This window comes from Opisthorchis viverrini (genome assembly GCF_000715545.1).
Source record: "Opisthorchis viverrini unplaced genomic scaffold opera_v5_265, whole genome shotgun sequence".
Lineage (NCBI taxonomy): Eukaryota > Metazoa > Platyhelminthes > Trematoda > Opisthorchiida > Opisthorchiidae > Opisthorchis > Opisthorchis viverrini.
Window position 1 is genome coordinate 541,578 of NW_008751920.1, and position 23,091 is coordinate 564,668.

A 23,091-nucleotide genomic window follows, 5' to 3' on the forward strand; every position below is an offset into this window, starting at 1 on the left:
ATTGAATCTGACAATTTCTGTGGCTTCTTGCTCAAACCCAAAGTTGACCAAATAAGATAGACGCATCACTTTCATAAGACCAATTTATAGGCTATTCTTTTCTTGAATCCAGTGCTTTTACTTGCAGCCGTCTGAATATGTTCCCCAAAATTGGTTTACAAGACCTTTTGTCTTTATTAAGACGCGTCAGGTGGATCTCTTACATGCTCCTTTCGTTAGCGGTTTCATGCCAACGGCAACGGGACCGAACGCTTGCAGGCTGGTTCGCGCAGCCAATAAGGTGTGAATCTTGGCGAAATACACTTAGTTCCAAACAAATTTGGTTTTGCGAGAGACTCATCTGAAACCAAGCTGAATCCCTCGTTTATGAAACTGAGGCGGTCTGGTGCAGCACATTCAGTGGCTCAAAAACATGAACAAGAGATTCAGCTGGGTTCCAGGTTAGTCTTCCGCAAATCCAAATTTGTTCGCAAATGAGTGGATTTCGCTGATTTCGTACTATTTGGGTTCAAGTAGAACATAAGGCTGACGGAAACCCGGAGGCTGCGCCTATCTGATGAGTCTCAAAAAGAGCGAAGCCGGTCATGGACTGTCGAAGAATTTTCACCAACCTTATGAGTAGTTATTACACTGTAACTGCTTGCGATTACTTCGTTTATTTTATCCGAGCACAAGAAATTTACAAAACGATAAGGCAGCACTTTAATCAACTCATCTTAGGAAATGCGGAGGAATCCACATGAGGTCTTCTGTCCCTAAATATATGACCGCTTTATGGTTTATCTCTCAGTTTCCTGATTGGTATGTTCACTATTCGACCACTGATTCATTAGATTTACCTATGGTGAATCCCGTGTGAAGTTAAATTTCCCCAATAAGTGTTTTTCTCTTTCACAGAGGCGCGGACAATCGCTGTTGAATAAGCCAGGTAAGTTGCTTCTAGCATTGAACCTATGTCGAGGGGTTTTCAAACTTCTTGGCGTGTGAAGTTGAGCTGAGATTCGAAATTTTGGGCACAGGTTTTCAGTAGAAATTTTATCCTTTCAGCGAGGCCAGTCTATGATAAAAAGCCTAGAAGCATTCTACGGCCGCTGAAGTCGCCAGCACTACGCATCTGACGGAACTCCGAGAAACTTCGACCTTCTGGCCACCCTTCGGCCACAGGTTGTTGTTGATCATCAGTGTGATTAGCTCTCATTTGGGCGGACACAGCGTCACTCATTATTCAATCACAGAAACCACATGACGTGGTCACATACTGGCTGGCTGCTGCAGTGACCCAATCTCACCCACTCGTCTTTCACTCACCTTGTAATAGTTTTTGTGTGAAATATGCACTGCTGATGATTCCCAGAAAGCATGAAATAGTTAAACAGCACTTCTTGGCTTATCGGCACAGATTGGCTTCAGCAACAGAATGAAACCCTTTTTGAGAAACACAGTCATTTGCAAATCAATTTGGTTCTCACGAGAGACTCAAATGACTCAACCAAATTGGTTTGCCAATGAGAGTATTTGTCGAAAACAGTCAGTCCAATTTGGGTTCAAATAGAACATAAGGTTGACGGAAACTCGGCGACTGCGCCTACCTGATGAGCCACAAGAAGGCCGAAACCGATAGTGGGCTGTCAAAGAGTTTTCAGCAACCCTGTGAGTAGTTTCTTTCGTGAGAAACCTTTGTTGATAATCACCAAATCTCCTCACACTATCGGTAAAAACAATATAGTAATACCCAACGAAGCAAATGTCGTGACTTATGATACTTGAATGGCGCAAAATAAACAACTTTTTGGAGAAACTGATCGAATATGCAAGAATAAAACGATTGGTGTTCATACAGATGAGTAATGGATTGTGTTTTGGTGGAAAATTGCAGAACTTTGATCGAATTTTGTAGGTAAGATTCTTGGTTTCTGGTCGCCTGGCAACACTAAGAAAGAAGACTTTGGGTCATTTCGGGGACCAGTTCACAGCAGGCGCCTGGAAACAGGTGAAGCAGGTTCGGAAACTTTAGGGAGCGTGGTGCAACTATCTGTTCGAAGGATAAACTGTAACGAATAACCTGGCATTCACGTAGACACTGATCTGTCCTCTTTAGGTTGTTATCTCTGCATACGAGATAGAACAGAAGAGAATACAAAAAGGACAAATAAACCGTTCTCCTTTGGATAACGATTCCCCCAGTAGATTCTGTACACCCCACAGGACCGAAGTCATTTTATGTGTTTTAGTTCACCAAAAGATTATCCCTAAAATGCGTCCAATCAAGCGTAGTTTTAACATGCTCCTTTCACAGCAGATGCTGCAGCCCTGTGGACTCCAAGTAACCGTTCAAGGTAGCAAGTAGAGGTCGGTTTTCTTCACGAGTGGGCTGAAAATACCTCTTATCCTCCCACGGTGCATGTGTGCAATTCGTGGGGAGATGGGGAAATTCAGCCACTGGCAGCCAGATGTAGACTTTCAGACGACCGACTGTCTTACAGACACATTTTTTTTGCAAACTCACGGCTACGTCCAAAATGAATGATCGCTTTGCTACTCATACCTACGAGATACGTGTCGGCTTGCGTGATAAGAAGTGAAGTTACTCTAAAAATTATCCGTGGAGTAAAAATAATAATCGCATTATGGTCATAGTAGTTCATACATGAATAACTTTGAGAAATATCAACCCAAACTTGTCTCTTGTGCATTTTGTAAGTATGTCCACCAATATCTGGGCTGGTACAGTGTTCAATGTGTCTATAGCATTGCCCTTCAAAATTAAGGAAACGGGTGGTCCTGTACCTTGGAGATAAAGTACACATCAACCACTTCAGTTAGAAGGAAGTATCGTGAGAAGTTGGCAACCTGGGAAAAATAATCCATTAAAAAGCTAAAAGCTTACACAACCCCCTCATAGAACAATGAAAAGCCGTACGGTTAATTCCCGGAGCTACTGGCGAGCATGTGATAGGGAGTCCAAGTCCACCCGTTTGAACCACAATATCGGCACCACTAACATTTGGTTGCACCAACTGAAAAAAGTAAGATAAACGCTTCTCCCGTGAAAACAAAATTGATTTGCAACTTAGTGTATTTGTTGCAGTCGGTCCAATTTGGGTTCCAGTAGAACATAATGTTGACGGAAACTCCGAGCCCAAAGAAGGACGAAACCGGCCTTGGACTGCCGAAGGGCTTTCAGCAACCGTGTGAGTAGTTTCCTTTATGAAAACGCTTTTCTGTTACTCAATGGAAACAAGACCAGACGCTGCGATCAAATCGGAGTTTACCCCTTACTACTAATAGTGTTGATTGATAAAACATACAGAAAGCATCATATTCTTGCTCGACGCCCTAATATAAGGTTCTCTTTCCTATTGAGACAGATGGAAGTCTTTGTTCAGAAAGTATCCCACCCATGAGTATCTAGTTGTTGAAATGACGATTAAACAGCTAACTGATGGCGTATCAACTTGACATTCGAAGAACATGAAATCAAACAAAACAAACAGGAAAGGAGCTATCAGCGGGCGCAAAACAGATTCACCGTACACTTCTCAACATGATTTCGTTCGTGAGATTCAAAATGAGGAGAGGAAAGTTGTTCACATTACTTGCAATAATTTTCTATCTCCTGAAAAACGCCACAAAATGGACACAACTTGGTCAGAAAGTGCACTTTATCTTGATCTATGAAAGGGAAATGAAGCCACATGCATTTTAGGTCAACTTATCTAAATCGAATGCTTAAATATATGAGCTGATCAACAGTAGAACTTGCCTTAGATGAACGTAACCCTTCAAAGTGCGATATGACACAAGGTTACATTCCGAAACTAATTTTTCGCACTCCCACTGATTCCTTGTCCCCCTCCTCAAAGCTAGTTGGTTTTTCCTCTATTAATCTTGAACAAAACTGTTGAAATTTATTACAGTTCATGAAACAAAGGCGCGTTGATTAAAAACAGCTCACCATAAACTCACCGACTGACTTATACTACTTATTAGTTACATACCCATCCATATTATGTGTCAAAATATAAGATAATGAAATATGCTTCATCAATAACAAGCTAAGTATTCAAAGAAGTCATTCTCGAATCACATCTCTACTCCACTTTGGATATCTCAGAAATTACTTCATGTAATTTCTTGCAGAAAATTTCGCAGCCCCTTAAGTTTGGAAATGACGTATAAAAAACGCTTAGCTGCAACACCCTTTTGGTGCCTAGCTACCGTGTCACCCGAAGGAAGCACGAGGGCTGAGATGCTGCCAGGTTGCTCAAGCCTAGACAGAGGATGTTGAGAGGCAGAGGTCGGGTTCAAACCACGGACCTTCTGGTCAGCAAATTCGCGCTCCAACCCACTTGAGCATCTCTCCCACGAATATCGTATGCCCTCTCATCAATATTTTGCCAGGCTATTTAGGAACCAGTAATAATCTGGTTATGAGCAGTAACTCAGCTTTGCACAAGTCACGACAATGATTTATTGAATGTGAATTAGCATGCGGACAGGTGCGGTTGTACGCTATTCGTGTTAGAGGACACGGCAGTGGATTAGGCGAAGAAGGATATACATTCAAGACGCTCCTAATTCGGAATCACGTGACTATGTCGTTGTGGAGACTCAGAATGTGTCCGTTCGACTACAGTCGCAAAATGCGAGTAGACGTGCACCTGATAGGTCGCAGAACAGAGGGTTGTTGACCATTGCAGATCCGTTTTACTGATTGGGAGGATAGCCGACTCACCAAATTCTGCAGCTCCATCAAAGAACTTCGCAACGTCCTAATCTGTAAACTATCTGTCTTGTACTGAACAAGTTTTCCAATGTCCCTCCTTGACTCAAGAGTACCCGTGAATGAGCAAAATTGTGTGGCTTTATGCCATATGCGTTCCCACTGAGGACATCTATAAACATGCCAAAGTTTATTGATGAGGATGGCATTGAGATTTCAATTCAACCTGATGGATGCAGTGTTTGTGTCCATGACCGCATCCTATCCATCTTGGATTTCAACACCTGCTAAGGTGACTGGTACGAAAAATAAGTACAAGGCAACAAATTTCATTGGGTTTCACAGTTCTCGTTAGGGATTGGAAAATTTTATATGTGAAACTTGTGAGATGAGACACGCCGTGCTTCTACTCTTAAGAAAAAGAGAGTTGCACATTACGAATCTCCATGATCTTGTTCTTGCATCAGGTCGATAAAAGTAGAGTGGATTATTCTGCCACGACAAAACTGAAGTCGTTGTGTTGAACTTGTCAGGTTGACCTTGTCGGGTTCAAAATCAGACAGATCCTGCCAGTGTGAGGTTATTTTGACACTCAAGTGTGGAAAAATTCGAAGCTTACTACGGTTCAGGAAGTTAGTTAATCAGCCGACCAACGTAAAAGAACACACGGTGAAGTCAGAACGTCACTTTGATGTAGCAAGCAGTGCCATTTACGACGTTCGTGATGGGTTAATCTAGGTTATTGATGAAAAGTACCTTCGGCGTGATCTCCATTTTCTTTAGTCCAAAACCTAATCCGAGTACGCTTTTTTAGATAAGAAAAGAAAGTTAGACTACGCTCACAGTATGTCACGGGGAGAGAACGAATCTCAGAGAAATTGTTTTTACGTTTTTTTCCTGCTGTTTCATTTGCCCGGATTGCCTGAATGGGATGAGAAGAAGAACTAGACAAAACCAGGGGTGTATGATTACGATAAATATTAAAGCAAACAAGTACTGGGTATTGATATTTCAACATGCTGTATGTTGTACTGCGTGACGCCTCTTAGATTTACGCAGGGTGTCCAGGACCGGCACACTCTCTGCAAAGTCCCAGCAGAACAAAGAACCCTTGAATGAAGAAGTTCAACCAACGGAACAAGAACTTGGCCCGGAATCAAACATTGAGGCACCGAATTCTGCGCTGCAGTTAAAGGAATTTTGGTTGAATATGGACCAGATATGTGACTTGTTTGAGTAAGTAATATTCCCAGTGAATTGTGAACTGGACAAGTCATCCAATATCATGCTGTAATCGTAAATTATGCCCATCCATCCTCGGGTTTGTTTAGTTTGTATCATATACAACATAGGATTGTATAAAAAAATATCATAAGATAAAAGCAATGTTGGTGTGCAATGTTCCAGGCTACAAATCAGTAAGATAAGCATAGTTAGGATCTCACAAAAGAGATTCTAACACATTGATCAGGTTGCTGTCGATCTGTTCGCCGAGCTTGACAGCTGAATAGCAGACATCGTCACCATTCGAGGAGACAAGATCAGTGCGCTGTTGGGAGGGCAGTTCCTCTCTTTGTGCTTGCGCTAATGTGGGTCGCGAAGATCAGCTTTAGTCACTGCTGTATCGCGGACCCGCCTATTGGTTACGTCTGAATTGGGCCTGCCACATTACGCGATATGAAGAAGACAGAAGACCAGAAACACGACTGCACTGTCAGGTCAGAATATACAGAACTAGTGCGCAAATACATGGGATGGCTGAATGGCCAAATATGATCGCTCGCTTTGTTCGTTCTTGTCCAGCCAATGATGGCGCTCCTGCGGTGAGCATTTTCACACTCGCTCCGCTGACTACTGGGCTTGTTTGGTAACCTCCGCCCACGCATCTTTGATCCGGAACATGTCGTGGTCGACGGGACGTGTGGTTCTTTGCGCACGTCTGGACGTGTCCTGCCAACCACTAAGCTGATTGCCTGTCAATGATCACCTCTCTCGGAGACTTATTGGTCCGCTCTCCATCTGTGTTACGTTGTGCTATAACTTCCGGTTATTTGGCTGGCTTATGAAGTACCTTCCACTTTTAGTAGTTTATTGTTTTCATCCTGGTTTGTCCACACCCAAATTGCGGTTTATCTTTAGGAGCGTAGTTGATTGATTTACACATCCGTCTGTGTAGCTCCAAATAATTTGACCTATTCAGTTATCGGATTCGTTTCTTTCAGTCTGAAGGGCTTTTTGTTTTAGCTCTATTAGTTTATTCTTCAACTTCTTGTCCAGTTGAGGGTCTAATGATCCCAAATTTCCTTCCTTCTCAGAGATTGATCGATCCCAATACACGTGTTTATTGCTCCATCAGTGAAGAAACACCTCCTCCATAAATTCGCACTTTCCCTCTGCCCTTGCTTTTGTGAATATGCCAACGTGGTTCCCGTTAATCACTTGGTCTCGAGCTGCAAAGCCAACGGATGTTTCTTTACTGCTGATATTCTATGAACCTTCTTCACGGGTGCGCATCTCTCCCTACATAGATCTGAGATCGAAGATAAAAAATTGAAAGATGAAGGTGCAGCCTGTTAGCAGTATAAGCAAAATGACGAAACAGTGGAATACGGTCCCAATTACTAGTCTGATGCGCCACAGAAAGAGTGAAGTGATCTCCCTGTTTTCGAGTGCGCAACGAGTTTCACTCGGAGCTCAGCCCCATAAGGTCTTTCGGGCTGTTATAACCACTACCTATGCTTGCGAAGACTGGTCATGTGACACTGGTTGGCTATTTGAGACGGCCATCTTGAACAATCGGGTGTGACTAATGAAGCTGAGTTGGAGGGTATTTTCTTCGTTCAAATCAGTTTGATTACTATAAGTAGTAGTATCAACACGATTACTATTATCAATAATCTGGCACATCGTACGAAAGGATGAATGTACTGGATTCGGACTCCGTTCTTACTAGCGGCCACACTCAGTGATAACCTTCAGCCACATTGTTCGATACGCCAGACCGGCCTGTTCTCCCCACTCATAAAGGATGTGCCGGGCACATCCTAATTACTGCGTCTGAACGGGCGGAAATGTCAGTGTTTTGAGCAGTGTGATAAGTGAGCCATAACCCACAACTCATTTACTGTCCTGGATGTGTTGACCTGTCTATCAGGACTTTCAGATCAGCTTATGCCACGGAAGCTTGGTAACTACTGTCGTTTTGAAACAAAATTTTCTGGCCCACTGGAGCATTATTTGGAGTGTTCAAACAACCCGACCAAATCGGTACGGGTGTGAGCTGCAGTCATATCATTTTGGACAAGCGTCTTTACATTGTGAACACATTAACCTACGATTTTCCAGGTCATTCGTAAGAATTGACAGCGTGGTGGATCAAGCAATATGACTACTAAGGATAGTCTAGGGCTTGCTAGAACAAAAAGTACCTGCGAAAACCGCGCTAATTACGTGGGATGGGATAATCCTTCAAAATACAATCTGCGTCCAGACTGTTATCTACTGGCATTCAAACAGATTCGGAAATCTGCCGATCAGAAAACTAAAATTACCTCAGTTCCAGCATAGTTATTTTGTTCACAGCTGCATAATGTCCGAGAAGCCCGAGGAGTCTGGAGATTGATTTTCGTAACTTCAGCTTCACCGGTTAGGGTAATATGCCATTGAAATGGAGACCTCAGCTACACACACTATTTGATTGATCTCTATTCCCTGTTATAGCTAGCTACTATACGAATGAAGTTTTCAATACCATTCAGCAGCAGTGTGACTACCATTTATATCAAGTTTGATACATCCAGGTTGCATGTACAAGGGCAAAACAAGTGATATATGATATTTCCATAGGGGGTTGCTAACAAAGCTGAAGGTGATCTTCATGAGTATTATATCTGAAACACAGAATTAGGTGTCCGATTCAATTGTCTCTACTGATTTACTTGGTTCGACCGTCAACCGAGGAGGGTTGTGATAACTAGCATTGTTCTAGAGTTGAATTCCTCGACTAGTTGGAGAATTCTAACCAATCAACACGTTCATCATAGCACACGTGATTGCTCACAAATTAAAGCTCGTACAATCATACATACTTATGTTCTATCTATCTTACAGCACTATTGACGTCTATCACAAACCGCATACATATCCTGTCAAGAAAACCTATGAAAACATGATCGTAAGTTGGTGAAAAAATGTGGGCTGATTTTGAATTATTTCACGAAAATAAGTCCAATAGGTTTTCATAAAGGAAACTACTCACAAGGTTGCTGAAAACTCTCCGACAGCCCACGACCGGTTTCGCCCTTCCAATTCGGGCTCATCAGGTAGGCACAGTCCCCGAGTTTCCGTCAACCTTATGTTCTATTTGAACCCAAATTGGAGTGTTTTCGGTATCTCAAAAATCGTGCCAGTTGACTCATGAGGCGGCCTGTTTGCAGCACATTCAGTTGTAGAATATCATGAAGGAGAGATTCAGTTGAGTCTCCCGTGAAAACCAAATTGATTTGCAAATGAGTGTATTTCTCCAGGTCCAGTAGGTTTTTCCACACCACTTGTGTGATGTGATCACGATTGAGGCAAAATACGATGAGGCCAGATACTCATAGTGTCTTAGCGTGAAAATTCATGTGCCAAAAGACTTAATACGTAGTTCCGGGGATAAACAATCATATGATTTAACGCGGATCATGTTAGAATGGAAGCAACTGAAAACGGTTGTTGTAAGAGGTAGATGCTACGAGGAGTATAGTTATCTGTCCAGTTATTCGTAAATTATTACGTCTTTGTAAAATAGTGAGGTTTTGTGTCTACGTCTAGTGTGCCTGGTGACTCGGTAGGCAATTTTGTTTCCCTGATGCAACCAAAAAGGCAATAAATTGGTCAATAAACCAGTTTGGGGGGGGGGGGGGGTAAACAATGTACAGACAGATCCTAAGTCAAAGTAGGTGATTCTGAGTTCTACCCGTTTCAGCTTTCTTATTCTGTTCAACTGCAACATACTCTGGGTAAATCCGCCCTCAGATTCATTGACATGAGGTTGTCAAAGTAGGTGATTCTGAGTTCTACCCGTTTCAGCTTTCTTATTCTGTTCAACTGCAACATACTCTGGGTAAATCCGCCCTCAGATTCATTGACATGAGGTTGTGACTATTTCGATACAATACAAGTCTAAGTTGGTTTGTGATGAAAACCAAGCAGCTCCAGCCTACAATCTTAACGGAGGACTTCACGATTGTACTGGTGCTGTTCATCTGACTTGCAAGCAAGTTGCATTCACACAATTTCATTTTTGTTTCCAACGTTGTTTGAAATGTTTCGTCGACCGATGAATTGTCATACAAACCCCCCAACGAACCACCCCAACTGAACTTAGCGTCACGGAATGAATTTTCGGTGTAGAGTTTATATGTTTCTAGCATCCCCAATAAAAAGGAAGCCTAAACTATGCATCAAATCCAGTTTGATCTAAGCCAAACGTGTTTTAAACCACTGTCTTATTACATCTGTGGTTAGTAGCGGAATGAGCAGAAGACTTGTCTTACGCTTAGAATATGCATTTCGAGCAGATTTCAGTGGGAGAAAATTCGGCTTTCTAGAACCATTTGTTTTCTTAATGAAACACGGGATGAATAAATATTTTCCAATGGTGATACTGGTTTGCGTCAAAAGCAAAATTCTTAACCAATTTTGAAATACTGACTATCCATAGTGTCCACATTGTCTGAAAAGAGGTTAGACAAGAGTGACATACACTGATTGTCATTGTATTTAATTACTATTTTCAATTTTTTAATTATAATTTTAGGCTGCTGGGACTCATACAGATCGGTCTCCGATCAATGGTTTGTACTTGTTTGTCGACAGCATCCACCCTTCTGAAGCAATAATCGGCTTATCAACAATATGTCAATGGCCTCCCCCTCTCTTAAAAAGTACAGAACGGACTTCCTCGGAAATCGAGGTGGAAGCTAAAAACTCAGCTACCGTTGAGAAGAAGGACGATGGCGCAATTGCTCTGGAACGGTCGGATAGCAGTAAGATTTTACAGATATGTGAACTTGTTCGTACGTTTCTGGATGGAACCGAAAGTGGCGATACTGAACGCTCGTTATTCTATTTCACTGTCCAAGAGATTCGAGTCAAAGCTATTGAGGATAACATGCCCGTGACATATTAGTTCTACTTTGCCTAATCCCAACTATTCTTTTAGCCAAGAAAGTGACATGGAGAAATTTGGAGAGCGATTTTGTTTGTGCTCTAGAATCACACTTTTTCGAGTAATCAAAGATGTACGGCCCACAAATCCACGGCTTAGACTTCGTCACCGAATCCAGTCAGAATGCCACCTGAATATTTGCTACAGGGTTTTGTGTGGTTTCGAATCAGATTGAGAATACGAATGTAAGTCTGTGCCGGCACAGACACTTAGTGCTACATTGGTTGGTGGGAGAGTCTGAGCCCAAGGAAACGCACTAATGAAATGCTATCATTTATTGATCACGGTAAGCCGTGTTTTAGGTTATGTTCCATTAACATAGACTTCTATGTGATTACCATCCGGGCGAATAAACTCAGCTAAGTGAGCTGCAATGCCTTCATGTGGCTTTTTGAATATCTGGTGTTTTTTTAGACAAATGTAGAAAGATATTCATACGGTGGCTTTCATTGAGGCCTAATCCAGCAGGTGTAGCTATCTGTAAAGATGCTATTTTAATCATGCAAGTATCTGACTTTCATATGCTTGGATTAATAGATGGATAAACCGACGAACTTCCTCATCCTGAAACCAGAAATACCCAATTTACACACAACTGTTTTGGGGCATACTTGTACAATCTTTTATATCTGGTTGGCAGGTGTACAGGAGCTTGGTTTGAGTTTAATTCAGTGTGTCCCGCTTGACGTATTATAACGGCTTGCATTAAGACAGTTGTGATGTGTCATTCGAATCTTCAGGCATCTTCAGAGAAAACGATACCTACCTATTTTCAAAGTAGCGAGGCTTGAATAGAAATATATACTCAGTGGAGTAAATGACATTCCTATTAAAGGGACGTTTGCTACTTCTTGACGGAACACGCTGCTCATGAATTTGCTGAAAATCCTTCGACAGCCCACAACCGGCCTCGCCCCACTTGTGGCTCACTAGTCCCTAAGTTTCCGTCAACTTCATGTTTCAGTCGAACACAGAATGGTACTCAGTTGACGAACTGCAATCATCCGCTAACCGGAAACTCACCTAGATGTTAGCTGAATGCCTCATTTATGAAATCTTTTACTCTGTTAGTCCTATTTGTTGTCTAGTTGAAATGATACTAAAACAAGATCAGTTGTTTATTCCGACTAGCCAGACTGGATGAAATATGGATGGAAGCCTGATCAACAGAGTGACCTCTGTCGTGACACCCGTTGGGCGCCTTGTTCCAGTTAGCCATTGCAATTGTCCCTGAGTCTTCTGGAGTCACTGCGAGCTTTTTAGCAGTTTTGCTGTTGTCTTATGACCCTGAATTTGCTTTACTTTGCTTTCCGAGATATTGCTACCTCCTGGTGTGCCTGGTTTTCACTCTGAGGCAGTCATCTGGTTACTGTTAGTCTGGGCCTCACCGCAACCATTTGTTCCTCGAGCTATAACTCAGTCATGGTTTCAATTTTTTTGGACTCTCTGTGAAGATTCGCGATGAATAAAACTTGGTATTTTCCCCACTTTTTTGTTGCGTAAAAATATTCGATTTGCTAGGACAGAAAAAGTAGGTTAGTCAAATGAAGCTGTCATGAGGTGATCGACAGCTCGGGAGTTAGGATGGGCAGTTAAAACCTGTTACTTGTTCAGCAAACTGCTATCATAACGACACAGTAGGAGTGGACTTACTCAAGTTATTTCATTTACTTGCAGACTGGACACAAAACCAGAACGCGTCCACTGACTTGGATCATTCTTTCGCTACTGTAAACCCTCCACAAGCTCGACTGATTGTCGAAAAAGTGTGTTGCAGCCGTCTTTCTGGTAATCCAGTCAAATGCTTGGATATAAATGCGCATCGTGCAATATCACTGAATCTCCCACCTGGAAGACACTGCTTCAGTTTGATAGTATGTAGCCCATTGGGCTATCGCGTGACCGTTTTGGGCAGCCCAGTCGTGACATTTTCACCTGCTAGCCACGTAACACCAGTTTTGTTGGAAAAAACATCTGAGTCACTGGGCCCTGCAGTGTCGTCTCTGGAAAAGTCACCCCGCTTGTCAAAACTGAACAAGCCACGACAAAGACAAGCAAGTCCTGCACTCATCACGGAAACTTTATTACAAGCCTACCAAATGGAACTTTGCGACGAGGATCGTTTCTTTAACAGCTGTTTGACCAGAGTCCCGACTCGTGTGCGGAACCGTGCTCACGCCATCGTGGCAGGCTTACTTAACCTTGGCCGGATATATACGTCTCTGTACAATGAAGAACAATGGCCAACGATTCTCACTAGGGCGGACAGTATTGAACAAGTTCCAAGTTCCAAGGATTCCTCGGGAACACTGAGTGAGCAACAAGCTCACTGGTTATTGCAGCAGTACGCATCAAGACGCAAAGAACTCGAAAGTTTGATTCTTACGAATGTTCCAGACAAGGCTGTATCTCTCGAAAATCCAATTGGTTCTAAGGTATGTCAGATGATCTGTGTGGTGTTGGTTGCGAGAAAGACTGTAGACATTCTTTGAAAGAACCAAGCTGCGATAAGTAGCACACTGGTGACAGGTGTCTAACGTTTTGGGTGTACTGTTGTGAATGAACTTAGCTGAGCAAAAATGAGAATATTGGCCTTGGTGATAGGTGTATCCTCTTGGCTTTCGTCTGTTGATTGGACAGTTTCAGCAGATGTTGAAAATGAATGGCGGTTCAACCGATGCCACTATCTCCTAATGTTTTTTTGTTCTCATAAATCACAGTGTTCCTGGCTTTCCTACTAGCTCATACTAGCATGATGTTCATAGCTTCAATTCTTATTGGGAAGAGTCGCATTTACCTTCAGTAGATGCAAAATCAACCACCAGGATATCAAGAAAATGTTGTGGAATCAACAATCCGATGTTATTGTCTCACCCTCCCCCTCGCGACGCTGATCTTTTGAAAGGAGAAGGAAACAGCGTTCCTACACGATTGTGCTACGCGTTTAAACATGAAAGGCGGTGGCACAAACACTTCGACACACTCGACGACTGTCATGCACTACCACTCCGAATTCCCCGAAGTGACTAGGAACACCGGAAGGAAATGAGAAGTGGTCGATAAAAGGTGGTGAAGTGAGGCTTATAACAGCATGGTAGCCTCCATGAATAAATGAAGTGAGGGCTATTGCAACTTACTGTCTCACCAGTCGACACGCTCGGAACGAAAGTGGATGACACAAACAGCGACCTTAGTCAGTATTTAAGAATACCCGTTACAAGAATGATCCGGTCTCGTGGTGGACAATCCCCAGATAGTAGCAACAAGTTAGAATTCCCCTCGAGGACGGTTGATTACATTGAACCGGCGAAGTCTTCTGAGATTGAGTTTATCCAGACACCTATCATACGTTGGCCAGATAGCAGTAGTGGAGCGTCTAGCTGGCTATCCACTTATTGGGGGACTGTGTTCAGTAAATCTGACGGCAGGCCGCAGTTTCCCTTTTGTGACTTACTTTGTTCATTTAGCTTACTCCGAGTAAAACCTAAGGTACTCAGTCGTCACCACAAACAGGTTGTTCGCACCAAGGACTAGCTGAAATTTTTTTAACTATCTGACAACAACTAGCTCCTTAAATTGTGCACGAAGAAGTTCAGCTATTAGAGCATGGGAAACGAACCCATATCGATCGGATGAAAGCATCGTCACTTGAGTTAATTTTGCAATTAAAATACGTTGCATCCAGTGAATCAGGGCCACTATTTTGTTTACGTATATGCTTAATAAAGTCTCGTGGTGCTTTGAAAGTACAAAGTGCACCGTCCCTTGTTTCGCCCGACGCAGCCTCTGTATCGAAAGCGAAACGTTCATCTATCGAATTTGTTGCGAACACTTCCGAAAAGATTTGCGCCCATTCTTTTAATAATCCTATGGGTGTTATGTTGTAAAAAGTGACATGGAGTTGAGTACGTTGTAGCATTTGCTACCAGAAATGTGGGGAGTTACTATGTGGTTAACGAGACACCTCAGATTTAATAACTCTGCTGAGTTACTCGTTGTAAATGGGTACGCTCCAGATATGTTCGCGGCGTAATCAAGTGGCATTTTCACTCATTCTCACAAGCTCAAAGGGCCTCACTCACCGACACATAGATCGTTGGAATTTTGTTGCTGAAGCTTCCTGTGAGTACATGCCTAAAGACAGTGCACGAACTGAAACAAGCAGTATTTTTGTACCGGATAAGACGAGCTCGGTTTCAGTGCTTCAGCAGTTTGTTCATCCCACCCTGAAAAGTCAATTTGCTTATGGTGGGCTTGACGGCTGAGAGCCGGCCATGGCACGTTCTCATTTTCATTTCCGTCCTCATTATTCAAGTTGGAATTTGGGTTAGGACAAGAATCTTCTGGAATAATGAAAGGATTCAGACGACGTATTCACTAGGTTCGTGAGAAATATGCATACTTTCAATACCTTCCTCCACTCAATTTATTCTGAAGTACACCTGCTGTTTCCGGTGGCTTCAATAACGGTGTTCACAGGCGATTGCTCCAAATGGAACTGTTATTCCTATTACGAGGAATGCAATAGGGCAATGATTTGACCCGTCAGCGTTATTACGATGTCATTTGAGTTTCACGTGCGTTGCCAACCCATATACCCAAACTAGAGACCTATCTACTGCTCAGTGTAGCTCACAATCACACTAACCCAATGAACTTACATCCTTCAGATTGGAAGAGCTTAGAAATACCGGTAACACGGAGCACCTCCGTGTAACGTCATGGATCAAGTGTAGCAAAGAACGCTCCAACACGAGACAGCTGAGTTTGCGTAGGGATGTTGCATTGATGGAGGATTCGTAAAAGACATTGGCAGCCAGTTGATTCGGTATCAAGAGAACAGAAGAAGATCTGTCATTTTTTGCACTCTTAAAACGTTGCATCAGTTCACGCTTGCCTGGATTATTGTATGAAAAAATCATTAAGAGAAGTTCACTCTTTTCAGATTGCCAACACATCAATATTTTTTTCGGACGTCAATGAAGTAATGTTTTCTAGTGAAACTCAAACAGCTTAGATATCCACTTTTCATCATCAATACAGAAAGAAGGGAACTAGTCCAGTTAGTTATTATTGTATTGAAACAAGGATAGAAACTCGAGAACGAATTGAAATATTGTGAAACTCACCCTGCTGATGATTTCCGATAAAGGTGAAACAAGTTTACAACGTTTCTGGGCTTTCCAATACACACTAACCTCACTTACAGAATGAATTATTGACTAAAATATGGCAACTAATTGAAATAACACTCCTTGGTAGTCTCAGTGGAAAGTTTATTGCCCGAGCATTTCGTAAGAAATACTTTAATTTAAACTGCCAAAAGCTGTGGACACCATAGAACTCACCATCTGGGTAAAAGCTATAAACAAAGGATAATGTGTGAGAGAAGTGTATGATCGGTCAATTTCCCATGAAACTATCATTTCCCCCGGTTTGAAGAGAAGTGGCCCAATAAATAATTACAGTATTGACGTACTAATAATAATACTCGTCCAGTTGTAACATTCTTGCAGTGCCAAGGGATCGCGCTACCAGAAGGAAATATGAGGGCTGAGGCCCAAACCTAGGCAGGAGCATCCGATCAAGGACTTTCCGAGCAGCAAGTTCACGCCTTAACCACTGAACCGTCTCAAGCTCAGTGGTTCTGGTTTAGAATTCATCCTATATTTCAGTAGTGCAGAGTACAGTAAAGACTGAATTTCAAAGTACAGAGTATGAGCAATGGAAACCTATATGGAGTTCCGTGTTCATTCGGAAGCAGTCAGCGTGTTGTTCATTTAAAGGTTTGGTCCAAAACGAAACGGTAATCGGACATACCATTACCATCCTTTGAAAAAAACCGTACCTGTAATGCAGTGGTTATAGCTTCCACAGTTTCGTTCACCAATGATTTAAGGAGGTGAAATAAATGGCTGCGCATTGGAGGCGGTACCTGACATGATGGATGCTTAAATACAAGTGTCAGTTGACTTTTCATTGGGGAAATTGGGAAGGGAGCTATAGATTGAAGGAAACTAGAAGGTTTAAAAATTTAATGAAAATTCTACTCAACTACCCGGAGTTTTGAGACGTATTTATCAGAAGACCGACAGAAAACCCAGTGTTCTTACGGAAATCCAAAAATATGTGCATATGAAGTCGTCTAAATTTATGCTAGGCGGATGTAAACGATTTGGATGGATTTCTTCTCACCTAACTGACTCACCAATCGACCCTCTCATTTCTCGAATTAGCATACTTCGGTGCATCGATAATTTTTGTAAGCACATCTTGACTCTAAGTTCCGGCAAACACTTTCCAGTGCTTCATGTTATTCTTCTGGTCATTTTTCTGTTTTCGCGAAGCTAGTAAAATGATCATGAGAGAAGAAAATGGTGTAACAGATGGATTTAGTAAAGAGGCCGACTCTCCATATTTCTGGTCGTTTTTATGCGTAGCAGCGGCGATAATCGACCCACTTTCTTCTTTTTAGGCATTTCGGAGGTCATTGTTGGCCATCCTACAACAACTGTGTTGTTCAAGCGAAACTGGTGAAAGCTTAGCCACACCAGAGATGAACTTGGCCTGGAGAGTGTTGCAATGGGATTGGACAACGGATAATCCGTTTTATGTTACTTACAAAACACCTAGTAAGTAAGAAGTTGGAATTCCTCTATCTCCCACTTATCAAATTACTAAAAAATCATAGGTTTGATTGGAACAAGTACCTTCACACAGTCCTCAAGGCATAAGTTGTACCACGATTATCCATCAAGGGAACCCAACAGCATGCATGGGAAGATACTGGTGTCTCAAACACAGTAAGCTAGAGCCCGCAGTGAAGAAATTGGATGGATTTGGTGAGTTTTAGGTCCAACACTCAACGTCTGTTGAGCCAGATGATGTTGCAGCGCGGAATAAACTAGCGGGATAGAGTCTGGCTGTGAGTTTTCAACACTGAACCTGCACTTGGTTTCTTTCGAGCAACAGAAGTTTTATTTGTGGAATGAAGGTCGACTCAGAAACGGCCGAATGAACGCGCTTTCGTTGGTGGACTGCATAACAGTATTTTGACCGTCGTTTCAACATACGTTTGTTTGCCACGACCGCCAAATTGATATTTGTAGTTTTCAGAACCTCCTTTAACTCGTAGAACATAAAGTTGACGTAAACTCGGGGACTGCGCCTACCTGATGAGTTCCAAGTAGGGCGAAACCGGTCGGGGGCTGTCGAAGAGTTTTCAGTAAACTTGTGAGTAGTTTCCTTTAACTCGGCAATTTATTCGCGAAATCCATCTCAAGTGCAGTCAGCTGGAAATGTGCACAAACTTGAAATCACAAGACGTGCCCTGTAGCCTTGCTGGAAAGTGCATCAATAATGTGGTGTTCGACATAGCCTGGTTGTCACTGCACTCGCTGGGTGTCAACGACTTCTAGGAGTGGATAAGACTATATATTTCATCAACCTGTATCTGCTAATAGGTTGAAACGCCAAGAAACTCCTACTGATGCCAGGATAAGACGGAGTGAACACGAAGAGCTTGTCTGGAGCTAGAAAAAAATCAGAATCATGGTACCGACGGTTATTTGCTTCCCGTTTTTGGTAGCTGGCTTGACACTGCTGCTTCGGTCCACAAACGGTTCATAATCTAGTACGACGGTTTCTCCTCCGCTAGATATCTAAACTCTTAGTGAACCAGAGTTTCCCAAGATCCTAATTTCAGGTGCTGCTGTCCAAATGTCAAAGGTTTGTCTGGATTGAACACCATTAAGCCCTGGGAGGTAGTTGGCTGTTGTCAACTATTTTTGGGTGATCAGTTTTCTCATCAAATTTAGTGATGTTCATGTGCTAGTAAGACTGACCTTCGGAAGAAATCATCAAACGGACAGCCAGATGAACTATTTATTGAGCATGTGTATAGTGTAGCATTCGAGACCAAAAATGATCGGTTCCAAATGTATGTTTAGGGTCAGTGCTCCTATACTACTTATTGGAAGAAGTAGTAATAATACTGGTGATGCTAACAGCGGTCATACATCTTGCCCATAGTCACCAAGCAAGCCAGTTATATGAACATGTACTTTGCGCCTAAGTAAAACATTGGTCCAAGCGTATGCAGGATTTCACCTGGCTTATCCGTACACGGAATAATTCATGAAGAACAGGAATGATCGCTTGAGGATAACTTCCAGACTGCTTTTTCATTGAACTAAACATAAGGCTTATTTAGGCCGTTGCCGATGAATATTTTCACAAGATTTTCACACACATTTTCAGTAGATAAATGGATTGTTTGACGAACTGATGTCTGTTACAAGTTGCGTCTTTCTAGACAAATATCGGTACTCTAGCAGCGAATCCTCTCAAAGGGAGTTGCTCTGATTTTCAGCAACCCTATGAGTAGTGTTTCGCCGACAAGATATACTGTGATTTGGTGAATGTCGTACAAACTAAAACATGAGGCTGTCTTTGTGCATCACACTCAGCTGAAGAACTCTAAATTCAGTAGAGCCTCCCAGTACAATATAGGTTCAATTAGCCTTAGGGTTGAAGGAAACACACGAGTTTCAACCACCTGATTAATTTGAGAAGAGCGAAACCAGACAGGGGCTGTCGAAGCGCTTTCAACAGTCTTATTAGTAGTATTTTTTGTCACGGAATCGCTATGCTTCTCGCTACTCGTGAGCCGAAGAGTAAATATCTAAACGCGGGGCACATCTTTGTCACTCTTAAGAGGGACAACAAATTTTACTCATAACAAGCTGTTTACACAATAACTTTGTTAATCACACGTGCATAATGAATGAGTTAGATCAGTGCGTATGTAATCTGCGTTCTGATGAACTTAAGGGATGCGGGTATGAATTAAACAATTCTACCTGGCTTACCGCTCGTTGAGGAGACAGTTATGTACTTTTCCGGTTGCACTTTATCTGTCGGACTGCAATTGTATTCAAATACGTAAACTGCAATACGAAATGTCCGTCGAATAGAAACTGTACACGTGTTTGGATATACTGCACGGCGGAGTTCACTTAGACTCTTTGTGGCCTGTGACCTGCCTAGTGTGAGAAGAGGGGAAGGCGAAAAAGCAACCTGAAAGATACGAAATACACTCATTTGCAAACTAATTTGGTAGGGCGAAACCCGTCGTCGGCCGTCGACGGATTTTCAGCAATCTTATGAGTAGTGCGTTACGAATAAACCCGAAAGAGTCTTATTTTTTCGATGTAACCAGTTAGTTCGAAAGCCTCATTCTGAATGTTTCTCATTTTTGTTTGATTTCAGGAGGGCCCACGCCCACGTCAAGATCCAAAGGTCGACTGCGAAGTGCGCGTAAGTAGTGTTCTTCTATTCTGCCTTATTCAGTCTCTACATCTTCATTACAAACGCATCTCCTCATTGTACTCGACCCAGTGACCGAAAGTTAAGCTTACGTTTTAATCACGATGGGTATTCCTTCACCGACATCTCATTTGTTATCCCAGCAGTAGGCACTATCGTATTCGAATTAAACGCTTAGGAATGGGCGACTGTATGGCTCTATGATTATGCTGACTAAAGTCCAACATATTTAAAATTGACGCCTCGTGGCTCGACCTTGAACTACTCAAACCCTTGCCAAACATTGCTTGCCTGGAACCCAAAAGATCCTGGATGTATGAGTTTCGGCAGTGATGAAGCAACGATACAGGACCAGAGAGCATATGCTTATCCAACTTAATGCGGTCGAATATACATCAGCTATTGAGAATTACACTCAGTCTTACTATGTTCATGTCAGGAAACAAGAAGTCTTTTCATGATGGGGTACTTCTGAAGGTTTACTCGTCAACGTATGTCATCAGACCAACGAGTAGTACATTTCGTCCTCAATTCTCACATTCAACTAATTGAGACTATACTCAAGCCAGTAGAAAAACGTCAGAAGCGGATGCATCCTTGACGGAGAAAAAATTTTGTAGCACGGATGTTTTTATCAATGATATTTCTGTCGAGCAGACCAACCACTGGAATAAAAGGGAATCGTTTCATTTCCCAAGAAACCGATCGTGGGCTGTCAAAGAGGTGAGTAGTTTCCTTTATGAAAGTATACTGCGATATCTTGAATATCATCCCAACTGAAACATGAGGCAGTCTGTGTGCAGCTCATTCAGTTGTAGAATATCATAAATGAGATTCACTTGAGTCTCTCGTGAAAACCAAAATGATTTGCAAATGAGTGTATTTCTCGAAAACAGAGCAATTTGGGTTAAAGTAGAAAATAACGTTGACGAAACCTCGGGGACTGAGCCTAACTGATGAGCCTCAAGAAGGGCGGAATTGGTCGTGGGCTGTCGAAGAGTTTTCAGCAATCTTATGAGTAGTTTCCTTTATGTAAACGCGATCAGCTTTAGACCTCATATGACTGGGATTTCCATGGCTATTTTTGGACTCCAACCCAACATGAGATCATGGTCAGCAGCTGGTTGACCAACCGGCTGAACGAACCCCGGTCATTTTGAACAGCGAGATGAGGAACAAAGAATAACTTTGTCCTCTTTTTCGAATGGGCCAAAGGTACCGATAAGTCGGTCGTTTTTCTTTGTTTGCCGGCCTGCACCTTTCTGCTGATGATTTCTTTTCTCCACGGATGGGTATGCCAATCCCTACTATTGAGACTAACTGTTTACACTGCTTCCGCCTCGTCTGAGTGGTTGTAATATCCTGAGAAGACAGAGTTGGAAGACTGGTACTGAATGTTGGTTCAGCACCACATTCTATAGAGGACACTGATTACAACTCAAGCAGTGCAGTATCAAAGACTTTTCAACACTGAATCAGCCACTAAACTAACCTGGCTCCGAACGCTTACTGCTGTTGGGACATACAACCAGGAAGTAAAACCAGCGAGCGAAAAAGTTAAAGTAAATCACGGAAAGGAACCAGAGTCTAACGGATAGTGAATCCTGTCTCCACTGAATAGATATTATTTTTTTGATCATGCTCTAAAGGGTTGATTAGTTCATGCACCATTCCAGACATTCTGGATTCAAATGAACTTTCTACGGGTGGTATTGAGAAACGGTTTCTTTTCTTTTATTTCAGTAGGAGAGAAACAGGCACAATCAATAAAAAAAGAGTGAGTCATTCCTCTATACTGTACTGGTGATGCAGTATATGTGTAATTATTATCTGACTATTAACTAATTATTGCAATTATACTTATCTAATTGATTTGTTATTGACTATTAATTACTTATTATCTGGTGATTGCATTGAGTGAAAGCGACTGATAAAGCTGGTGTCTCAGGAGACGTACTATCTTCCGGTCTAAGAATCGTTTAAGCATAACTAAAACCCCTAACGGGTGATCACTGGTTCAAAACTGATGTTTCAACTACCCTAGAGACACTAAATTTGCACCAGTATGCAAAAGGGTGTGCATCGATCGGTGAAAGGTGGCAGTTCATAGGGTAGCTTTTTAAAACCAGCCAAAAATGAAACTTATTCCCTTTCTAAATATGGATGTTTAGCACCATCGTTCTGACGGTGCTTTAGAACACAGGGGGAAATCGTCAACTTTTCCAAAAAAAGGATATCCTTAGGCTAACAGAAAGTAATCAGAAATCATTGATCAGTTTTGCCTTTGGACAATATTCTTAATGTGAAATTTTGTGCAGCGTCCTGGTGTCGAAGCTGACATTTCCCCAGGACGATTTTTTCCGGACATGCGCTTTAGGATAATTTTTTTGGTTGTCAGGCGAAGCAGATAGACGTAAGCGTGCTCTGCGTCAAAGTAGCCAAAACAGGTTGTGCTATGTCCGCGTGATATGTACGTAACTGGTCGAGTACCCTCTTTTCGATGTATTGCTAAGCCACTTTTGCTTGTCTTGCACACTGAAACTACGCAAGAGGTCGTGAACATTTGGTTGTGCTTGCCGTTGGGCGGTCGCTAGACTCTGGAGGCCCAGGTCTTGTGATTTCGGTGTAGCAACCCGAGTCCTCAAGTTTGGGGATGGAGCAATGGCATCGCCAGTATTGTGGATATCCAAGTAGGTGTGCGACCAAATACATGTAGTGGTGTGCCGAAGGGCTTGACGCGATCAGCTGGCCAATAAGTGCGCTATTCAATCTGGCCGCAGTGATTCAGTACGGAGCGGCGGTTCATCTGTTTCAGTACTATGGGACT

At 42.4% G+C, this 23,091-nt stretch overlaps 3 protein-coding genes across 3 annotated transcripts; 1 reads left to right on the top strand and 2 right to left on the bottom strand.

Annotated features, from left to right (window-relative positions):
* Positions 1-280: 280 nt before the first annotated feature.
* Positions 281-17,569, top strand: T265_14790 (hypothetical protein; the record flags this gene model as incomplete). Its single annotated transcript, XM_009175255.1, has 7 exons — positions 281-440; positions 3,075-3,191; positions 4,141-4,259; positions 5,773-5,959; positions 10,586-10,653; positions 12,615-13,058; positions 17,492-17,569. Coding segments are annotated over 7 exons (1,086 nt in total), but the record flags the coding sequence as incomplete, so codon positions are not given.
* On the bottom strand, positions 1,486-9,042 carry T265_09229 (hypothetical protein; the record flags this gene model as incomplete). Its single annotated transcript, XM_009175248.1, has 6 exons — positions 1,486-1,921; positions 2,804-2,850; positions 3,003-3,221; positions 4,174-4,348; positions 7,163-7,253; positions 8,982-9,042. The coding sequence occupies 6 exons, from the start codon at positions 9,040-9,042 to the stop codon at positions 1,486-1,488; spliced, it is 1,029 nt and encodes a 342-aa protein (XP_009173512.1).
* Positions 9,079-21,289, bottom strand: T265_14791 (hypothetical protein; the record flags this gene model as incomplete). Its single annotated transcript, XM_009175256.1, has 3 exons — positions 9,079-9,243; positions 18,110-18,182; positions 21,042-21,289. Coding segments are annotated over 3 exons (486 nt in total), but the record flags the coding sequence as incomplete, so codon positions are not given.
* Positions 21,290-23,091: the final 1,802 nt, after the last annotated feature.